Source organism: Chaetodon auriga, chromosome 20, assembly GCF_051107435.1.
Source record: "Chaetodon auriga isolate fChaAug3 chromosome 20, fChaAug3.hap1, whole genome shotgun sequence".
Classification (NCBI taxonomy): Eukaryota; Metazoa; Chordata; class Actinopteri; order Chaetodontiformes; family Chaetodontidae; genus Chaetodon; species Chaetodon auriga.
The window spans coordinates 3,942,076-3,952,476 of record NC_135093.1 but is presented as its reverse complement, the minus strand read 5'-3'; the positions used below and the strand labels follow the sequence as shown (position 1 = coordinate 3,952,476).

The window sequence follows — 10,401 nt, the reverse complement described above, 5'->3', positions numbered from 1 at the left end:
TTATCATTTCATAAATGAAAGAAAAAAAACCCACACAAAGCTGAATATTCCGTTTTTAATCAAATCCGCTTACATGATGCACAATATTCCCTCTCAATATAATAAACTAGTGTTGAGGTTTTAGAAAATGTCAACTCATGAATGCTTTGGTTCAACTGCAGGAAAAAAAAAATCACAATTTACACTTCAATGCATCTGTTTGTGTCAGGGCTGCACCTGCTGGACGACGTGTATGAAAAGGTAAATGTTACCTGAGAAAGATAAAAAATTACATGTGAATTACTGTAAACTGCAGATTTATTCAATGTTCTCTCTGCTTTCCTTTCTTTTTGTGGGTTTCTGTTAGACTTTCAGAAACCTTTAGCATCATTGTTTAATTCTTCAACAAACCATAAACAACTGACAAAAAGGCAAAGCAGAACCTGTCGGGGGGAAATGAAAAACTTTTCCATTTGCAAGATTTTGATAAGAAGCCTGATTGTGGTTGGTGTCAGCAGATTCACAGGGCAGCTGGTGCTGGAGGTGAGACCCACAGGTGTGCTGGCTTCACACAGGTCGGACGTAGTTAGCAGGCAGCAGACCTCGCTGCCCCGTGCGCTGGTTGCATCCGAACATCCATCCCTCGTCTATCTGCTCCACGTCAAAGATCAGATCGCCTTCCTGGAGAGAGACCTCATCCCCCTCTGCTGCCGTGTAGCTGTACACAGCCTGGTACCGTTTCTGTGGGGGCGAATCAAACGCACACACCTGAACATGCACTGTAACATAAACGCCGCAGATAGTCCAAACTGCTTCATTTGCATTGAATTACCCTACTGAGTGAGGCACACACACACACACACACACACACTTTGGGCATCATTAAAGGACCAGTGTGGAGGATTTAAGGACATCTAGTGGTGACATTGCAGATTGCAACCAATGAGCACCCCTCGCGTTCCGAGCATGTAGGAGAACCTACAGTGGACTGGAGTCAGTGTTTGATTTGTCCGCTCTGGGCTCCTGTAGAAATATGATGGTGCACCTGCTCCCTCTGTAGACATAAAGAGCTCATTCTACGGTACAACAGTTCTTATATTCATGTGATTGTACACTAATGAAAACATGCTTAGGAATATTTCTGCCAATAGAGGCCCTAAACCCCACATGAAACCCTAAATGACCACAACAAAGCCGGACCCTCTCACCGGTATCAGAGGCTGTCAGAGCAGCACATTAACACCCATTGTTTCAGAATGACATGCCTGACAGTCGCATTGTATTTAATGTGCAGGTGTCCACATACTTTTGGCCATATAGTGCATACTTATGCATTGCCCTTACCAGTCCACCAGGTGGTGCCACAGCTGCAGGACGCATCTGTCCGACCGGCTGACTGAATGTCTGAGGGCTGGACGGTTGGCCTTCATCTACACACAAACACACACACACACACACACACACACACACACACAGTTAAAACACATATATACAGTTAAATGTGATTTTTTTTTTAGAGCAGTATGAATGAGCCTTGTCACCTTGTCTATTTTCAGGAGGAGGCGCGTCACTTCGAATCCTGCTCTTCTCAAATTCTTCATGGTATTTTATCTGCACACATAAGCAGCAACACACACACACACACGTTAGTCAAGCCAAGTGTGAGAAGCAGCTCACCATTTTAGGAGGTGCTGAGAGGTGGTGCTTCCTGAGGTGCTTATTTCTGGTGCAACGGCAACAGTTTTAGTAGAGTGGAAACCTCCAACCATCAAAGAGCTGAAGACCTCGAGATCTGCTCTGTTTCCTCTTCTTACAGTCACACTTAACAGAAGCACAAAGCTCAAATGTACCAATAAAAATGGGTTTACTTTCACACTTTCAGCTTGAATATGCAGAGTTTTGCTTGCAAATGTTGTCTAGACTGTTACTGTTTTTGTCTTTTTATGGCATTCACACACACACACACACACACACACACACACACACACACACACACACACAGAGGCAAATCCACCCCAAAAGAAGTCCATGCAAAACTGCATGTTGAAGAAGGAAAAGAAGGAGCAGCCCTCTGTGTCCTCAACAGACCTCAGGAAGAGAAAACAGGAAGAGACTGATGGGAGAAAGACAGGAGGGACTAAAAACAAAAAGAGGATGGGAGAAAGAGAGGAGGGAAAGAAGAAGGAAAGGAGGAGAGAGGGAGGAAGGGAGGAAGAAAGGAAGGAGGGAGAGAGGGAGGACTAGAGAAAGAAAGAAAGAAATGAAGGTAAGAAAGGAGAAAGAAAGTATGTAAGAAAGAAAGAAAGAAAGAAAGAAAGAAAGAAAGAAAGAAAGAAAGAAAGGAAGGAAGGAAGGAAGGAGGGAAGGAGGGGGAGATGGAGGAAGAAAGGAAGCAAGAAAGAAACAAACAGGAGATGGGAAATGAAAGTAAGAATGAAAGGAAAGAGGGAGGGATGGGGAGATGAGGAAGGAGGAAGACAGAAAGAAACAAATGAAAACAAACAAATAAATAGAAAGAAAGAGACTAACAAACAAACAAACAAATAAAAAGAAACAAACAAATAAAAAAGAAAGACAGCGAGGAGTGAGGGATAAAGACATAAAACCACCAGTGGAAAATCAGGTTACTGAATTTTGCTCTTTTGACATGCAGCTTATCACCCGTCATTCCTTCATGCAACCAGCGCTCCCACGAGAGAAGAAAGAGCTGCTGTCTGTGTGTGTGTGTGTGTGTGTGTGTGTGTGTGCGTGTGTGTGTGTGTGCGTGTGTGTGTGCGTGTGTGTGTGCAGCAGAGCTGTCCACAGCTGAGAGACTTTGACCATATAGGGCAGCTGCTCGTCGGTGGACGGGGAGAAATGTCTGAAATGTGCTGTGTGTCTCTGCAGGGCTGCACTCTGACATCCTTCACTGCTGCGTGGACCAGTTTGTTCTCTCTGCTCGCGTCTCAGTTTGTGGAGCGAGTCGGTCCTCAAATCCGCCGCCCTGCCCTGAAATGGCTCCTGTTGTTGGACCGTGGTGTCTTCCCGCTGTGTCTCGGGGAAATGTCTCGACTCGCTGCGAGCATCTGGCCCTGTCATGCTTGTTTTTTTGTCGCTTATGGAAAAAAACACTGTGCTCCATAATTTGTGGAACACTTAAACTGCTATTGCAGTGAGATCGACCAGATGTTTCACTGCAAAGACAGATTATTCAGACTTTCAGGCTGAAGTAGAGATGTCCACACGGTCAATTAGAGGAATTGTTCGATATTTTGGGAAATATGCTTTATTCGCCTCCTTGTCGAGTTAGATCGTGTCTGTATGTTAAATATGAAACTACAACCAGCAGCTGGTTAGCTTAGCTCAACACAACAGCTGGATTTAAAGGGACACAGCTAGCATCCCAAGCCAGAGCCAGAAAACGAAAATTATTCATGTTTGTAGCAACCACTACTGCAGCTTAAGTATAAATACCAAAACCACAATGTAGAAATACTCCATTACATGTAAAAGTACATATTATAAGTATTAATAACATCAATGTGCAAGCAGCATTTTACTGTTGTAGCTGCTGGAGGTGGAGCCAGTTTTAGCGACTTTATATACAGCACAGTTAGTTTAATCCAGAGGTTCCCAAACTATGGGTGGCGCCCCTCCAAGGGGTCACTGGGTAAATCTGAGCGGTCATGAGATTAATAAACAGGAAAAAGAAAAAGAAAATTCAGCAACATGATAAACACAAGTTAAAAATACTTATGAACTGAAACATGTTGAAATAGAAATAGTAACATAAAATGGAAAAACTCAAGGAAAGTACAAGTATTTCAAAATTGTACTTAAGGTCTTGGTTACTTTCCATATGTCACTCGCTAGTGGTTGGTCATATTTTGGTTGAACTGACCCTTTCAGGTGTTTTTCAGGGGGACTGCACTCACATTACTGATCTGGTCTTGCGTCTTCTTCACTCTCTGCATCTCTGGAGTGTCGACCACGAAGCTGAAACCTTTGCCCTTGTTCTTTTCAAAGTCCTCCTTGTAAAGAGCCTGAAATGGAAGATCAATTAGAACATAAAAATAAAATCCTTTTCGGGGAAACAGAATTTATTCGCTTCCTTGTTGAGTTAGCTTTTATGTTAAGTATAAAACTACAACCAGTGGTTGGTTAGCTTAGCTTAACAAAACAACTGAGAACAGGAGCAAAGAGCTAACCTGGCCATCGGTGACTCCATGAAGTAACTGTGCCTATCCAAGAAATAGTCCGACCCCCCATAACTCCACAACTGTCATTCTTACAATTAGGTTTTTCTATGGGAAATGAGATATAGCTCAAGCTTTAGAGGTGCTAGCAGGCAGATTTTGTTTCCATTAGCCAGAGCCAGGCTAGCTGTTTCTTTATGCTAAGCTAAGCTAACCGTCTGCTGCCTCTCAGCTAACTCTCAGCAAGAAGGCGAATAAGCTTATACTCCCATAATTCTTTTGAGACCTCTGACATGAATTTGAAGTTAAATGGCACAACTGCAGCGAAACGGTTTCATTAGGTTTGTTATGTTTTGAATTCATGCACATTTTCATCCTACAGCTACAAAACATGGACTTCTACGCTGCATTCATGGTGTGTTGGTATCTCACTGTTGCAAAACGCGAAGCAACAGACACACTGGTGACTGGAAAAATACTCATGTCCTGCCTGTAATTCCCACCAGGACAGTGATTTCCAAACTTCCTTACTTGTGACCCCACCATTTGTCTACTTGCAACCTACTTGTACAGAATACTCATTTATGAATTGCGTGCTGTTTCATTTAAATCATTTTTAGAGACCTAAAGAGGTCAAACTACGTGATATTTCACAAAAACAAACAAAACATAGAGAGTAAATCTGAAAAATGTCCATAATTTACTGCAAAAATGGACATTTTTTGTATTTGTGGGACTTGTTTTGCAGGTTGGGAACAGGTGCACTTCTTGTCTCGGGTGAGTCAGCGACGTTAAATGAAACCTGACCTGAATGCAGCATGGGATCAAAAACACATAGGAGTAATTTAGCAAGCAAGTTAACATGTTAAGAGACAGATTTCTATATAAGTGCATGCAGACATGCAGACACATACATAAACATGAATACAGCGAGAGGTTGGAAAGACGTCACACCTAAAACTCTAAAAATGAAGAAGAAGAAGGTCAATCAATGAGCTGTTATGACTGTAGACGTAACGAAGGACTGAAGATTTAGTGCTATTAGATGATTCGATGCTCAGCGGTTTCGGAGGCGAACCGGACATACGTGACTGATCTGGTCTTGCGTCTTCTTCACTCTCTGCATCTCCGGAGTGTCGGCCACCACGCTGAAACCTTTGCCCTTGTTCTTTTCAAAGTCCTCCTTATAGAGCGCCTGTAAATTTGTAATTCATCAGGATTTAAGAAACTCAGCGTTTGACATCAGACAGAAAGACCCCTGAGAGGCTGCATCGGTCGAGATGTCAGTGGCGAGACAATGAGGTCAGATTTTATGAGTCTGCACGGACACTTTAGCTAAATGTGAACATACACTAACACACACATTCTGCATTTTTAACAGCTGTTTGTCAAATTTCCATGTAAGTTTAGGCCCGCGCGGAACAGTTGCAACACTAAACAAAGCCGAAATGTTTACTTGAAAGTAAATCTGAGATCCATGCACATTTCACACACACACACACACACACACACACACGCACACACACACACAAGTGAGTCATGTTCTTGCTATGAGGAATATGCAGCCTCGGTGAGAGAGCCTGACTGGCGAGACTTTTATGGTTATAAACAATGAACTGGGTTGGTTGGATGAGACGAGAGGAAAGGACAGAGAGGAGGAAACAGCTTTCGGTGTAAGTTAGATGATGGTGTTTGTATCATAACAGTCGTGCAGCATAATAACATAGTTATTTTACATGAGAGTTTAAAAGAGTTTCGACCAAAAATGGAGCCGGTCTCGCCTTGTGTGTGTGGTTACATCAGCTTCTTCTTTCAGACATCAGAGTCTCGTTTAAGAGTTTTTTAACACTGGTTCGTTTATTCTGCTGCATCACTTTTTACATCCCGTGTTTCACAAAACTCATTTGCTGCCTTAAATACTCTTAATTCAGGTTGATGTTGCTGTATTTTCGCCTGTGAAGAGCGCTCTGTGGTTGCTGGACGGGTAGATGTGTGTCACTTCTGTGGTTCCCACCAAACAGTCGTGCTAATATTTAACATGTGTGGTTTGTTTGCTGAGCGCGCGCTGACACACAATTGTTGAAAAATAGGACGATGGTGATGGATTTTCAAGAGAAAGTGAGACTGACGGAAACTGAACGGTGCACAATAAGATGCTCGTTAACTGACTGGTTCACACAAATTACAGTCAGTTTGTTTTTGGCTTAATGTGTGCAGGTGTTGAGATGCCTCTCCCTCAGATTTCTCCCCCCACTATAATACAATGGGAGTGAATGGATTATAGTTTGTGGGGCTCACAGCATTGAAAAATGACATTAAAAAAAATTAAACATCAACCAGAAACCCAACATCAACCAACAGACAGCCTGCAAGGCAAAGGTCAGGGTCACAGTGCAGAATTTGTCAGTAGGCTACTTTCTTGTAGCCTTGTTAGCTTGACTCTTGCTTGTTGGCAAGACAAAGCATGTGACTGATTAGCTTGCTAGCAATAATGCTAACTCGGCTACCTCCCATCAGTGATGTGACCCTCGCCAAGCAGGTCGTAATGGTCAGTCGGGCGTCAGCGAGATAGAAACCAGGAGTCGATTATCTTAAGCGTAAAGCTAGGCTAATCAATTAGCCTAGCTTAAGCATATGACTAGAGGCAGGGGGAAACACCTAGCCTCAATCTCCAAAATTCAACAATCTGGGTACCAACACCAGGCCAAGCAACACATTTGTGACTTTTATTGTGGACATTTCAACAGTGCTGTGCTGTATTTTACCAAAAAAAAAAAAAAAAACCCCAAAAAAACTGCAGCATTAAGAGCACAAACTGATGATCTGAGTTTTAGAAACTGTTTCAGACTGAAAACTTTTCTCTCTTTTGCAGGACGGAGAAAAGCTTCGCCTCCAAACGTTGAGTGACAAGACAATCCCTGAAGTTAAATTAAAACTGCAAAGGAATCTCTTTAATTTTGCGTGACTTGGATGGCTCATCCCTTTGATCAGGTTAAATTGCCGACTTGAACAGTGTGATTAGATTAAGAGATTAAGAGCAGCGAAGGCCGTCAGGGAGGCCGAGTTGAGCCGCTGCCACATGAAAGGCTGAAAGAAAGGAGATTTTTTCAAAGTACTGCACCTCATGAAGCTCAGATTTATTTTGAGGCTCAAATCTTTATATCAAAGTCAAGCTAGCGTGTGCTAATTTTAGCATTTGGGTCCATTTGATTCAATTGTAGGAATCTAATTGTCATGAGAGGTGTGTCCCGGTCCATGCCATGACAGCTGAGAGGAGACAGACAGAAAGACAACCACGGTGACGCAACAAGATTATGACGAGCGTCTCCGCCAGCGACAGAGAGCACAGAGCGAGCAGGGGGGACGGCGGGGACAGAGACGAGGGTCTGCGGGGGTCTCACCTGGCTGTTGAGCATGCTCTGTTGTTTGAGACGCAGATTCTCGGGGGTGTCGGTCACGATGGTGAAGGACGTTTTGGGGTAATGCCTGAAAGAAAAGACATCTTTTAAACGCCATGACAGTTTACAGATCATGATTTCACTGTTTGCAAAGAAATATATTTTAGTATCTTGGGAGGAAATGTCTCATTGGCTCCTTTAGAAAACTGATCTTATTCCAGGTTACATTCACTTTTTGGACATTTTTCTTCATGTTGTGCTCTTTAAAGTCAACCTAACTGATGTTCTGAATATCAGCTTTATGTCGGCCTACTTTAGATTTTATCAGATATTTTTCATGTATATCGTTCATTCTTCGTCTCTTCTCATTTTCTACCAAAATATAGGAATAAAAAAATAATTAAATTGTATTTACAAATTCTACAAAAGGTTTAGGAGGACGGAAATTAGGAAAGTACATATTAAACAATTGTTATGACTGGAAAAACAAAAAATTGTGGGTTTATTCTTACATCAATGGATGTATTAGTCAAGCTGCTGGTGATGCAATCTGTTTTTTTTCGTCCCTTATTAACATATGAAGGATAAAATAGGTGAGTTATTCATGAATAAATCAAAGTAAGGACAGACAGACAGTGAAGAGCCAGCCCTGCTGTCTGGTCATGAGAGTCAAAAATGTGCAAATATTTGCAGAAATGAGGTATTTTCTGGCATCTGATGCACACTGCAGCTTCCTCTGCTCATCTGTGTGTCTCAGCCACATTGGAAATAAATGTTTTTTGGTGTCATCTGAACCATCGGGATGATCGGTGTGGCGCAAACACTCACATACTGCAGTAAGGTTTCTTCTCAAAGCCTTTGTAGGTCGTCATGCTCAGCGCCATCTTGCATACCTCGCAGCTGAAACAACCTTTGTGCCAATACTCGAGAGAGGAGCAGAGCAGAAAGTCAGAGATAAAGTGCAAAATGCTCAGTGCTTCAAGAGCATGAGGACCTCTCCGCTGAAGTAAAAACATCCTTAAATTGTGAAAAATATCTCTGAATTCTTCAATTCAGGCTTGCTGATTGGACTTGGCATCAGCTAAAATAAGAAACTTTAGTGTAACTTGCAGTGACAGAGTGGGAACATTCCTCCACTGAGAGCACAGCTGTTCCTCTGTTTCTCATCTCTGCACTGAGCGAGAGCCAATAAGAGATTTTTACAGTGCAGAGGCGCCACATGAGAATGAATATTGTTTGTTTAGATGCATATTAACACCTGTCAACTGCCCAATTAAAGTATGGATCAAGGTGGTTTGAAGTACTCTAACTCCCCCAGCGGCTTCTTCTTCACATGATTTATGTGATCGGGTTGATGTCCTAAAACATGTGTGGAAACATCTTGGTGGCAAATTAAAAAACAAAAAGTTTTTGAAACGCTGGTGAATAATCGAGCTCGCCAGACAATTGCACTGACTGTGTCTTTAAATTAATCAAATTAAACCAGACTGTTGTCTTTATCTGGTTACAGTCACATTATGAGAGTGCAGCTTAACAAGCTGACACACGATGAAGGACACATGCACACACACACATATGCACTCTGTCCTTTTCTTAACAATTAGAGGATTGTGGGCAATGTTTATCTACCGGATGTGTTTTTTTCAACTCATCACTGCCTTAATGTGTGTTGGTGTGTGTCTATTTTTGTGTATATGCAGTATATGTGCATTTTTTGTGCATACGTGTTAATTATGTGTGTCACTTATGATAATTCCACACAGTGGTAAAACATCACAGAGGTGATACTATGATATGAAGTGTACAAAAACACAACATTTTGGGTTAAAATTACATATTTTAACAACAATTACAATTTGCCTTACAAAACAGTTGGAAATAAACATCACAAAGGAAAAAAAGGACTTCTGCATCTCTGCTATGGACCATTTTTGGACTTTTTTGAAAAGCATCTGATAACTTTTGAGAATGAATATTAAGGAATTCTGCTCACTCTAATGAGAATTGTAGTCAAAAGTCAGTCAGGAAAAAGAAGAATTTATAGTAACCTATCTTAAAATTAAAGGGATGTGCATACTACAAATGCATCAAAGTTATCATACAGGAATATTAGTGTTAGTGAATGGGATTAGTCTTCTATCACCTTACCTTATCAAGGCAGTTTATTTTTTCTGTGGGGTAAACTGGTTTATTGCATCTTCCACAGGGCGGATTCATGATGGCGAAGTGATTCCCCTCACCTCCAAAAATAAATCTCACTGATCCAGTAGAAAGTGTTCGGAGGTGAAGTACAGGCTGTGATGAGACAGACCGTCCTCCACTTCGCCTGCAGGCATTTCAATTAATATACGAAGGAGACCTCAAGGCGAGGAGGAGTCAAGCTTGAGCCGTGAAGCCCTCACGGTACCTTAAAACACCGTCGGATATATGACTTTCACTTAGTGTTTGTGGGTAATAAGTTACCAGACATGCGTTGAAATAGCGTGTCCAAATGTCAAGTTATCCAGAATAAGATGTTTTCTAATCAGCAATTTCAATTCCGTCTGATCTTTCTCATATTTTAAGATTAACAGTGCTAAATCACAAAAACGCAGCGCAGACAGCTGTTGTCATATCCCACCACATCTTGTGAATGACGGGCTTTAGCGGCGCACCTGAAGGCAGCATCAAACGCATCAAGGGAAATCCGTAATAACCTTAAAAGGAGCAGCAACTTAATCTGAATATTAGACAAATACAATATCGTAGAATTATGCCGTAACGCTTAAAATACTTTAAGAACAGACTCTAGCCACATATATGACGGCAAAACTATTATAGATCAGCGGGAAACAGTAAATGAGAAAACA

The 10,401-nt window shown here is 41.8% G+C and overlaps 1 protein-coding gene across 2 annotated transcripts; it reads right to left on the bottom strand.

Annotated features, from left to right (window-relative positions):
* Positions 1–41: 41 nt before the first annotated feature.
* LOC143338588 (LIM and SH3 domain protein 1-like) lies at positions 42–9,889 on the bottom strand. Of its 2 annotated transcripts, XM_076759059.1 has the most exons (8): positions 9,701–9,889; positions 8,381–8,475; positions 7,556–7,640; positions 5,242–5,349; positions 3,894–4,001; positions 1,521–1,590; positions 1,324–1,409; positions 43–720 (listed from the first exon to the last, which is right to left on the bottom strand). In XM_076759059.1, the coding sequence occupies exons 1-8, from the start codon at positions 9,767–9,769 to the stop codon at positions 547–549; spliced, it is 795 nt and encodes a 264-aa protein (XP_076615174.1). In that variant the 5' UTR covers positions 9,770–9,889; the 3' UTR covers positions 43–546. The 2 variants fall into 2 exon arrangements, with proteins under 2 accessions (XP_076615175.1, XP_076615174.1); XM_076759060.1 differs by lacking the exon at positions 5,242–5,349 and having other exon boundaries at positions 42–720.
* Between the last annotated feature and the right edge of the window lie 512 nt (positions 9,890–10,401).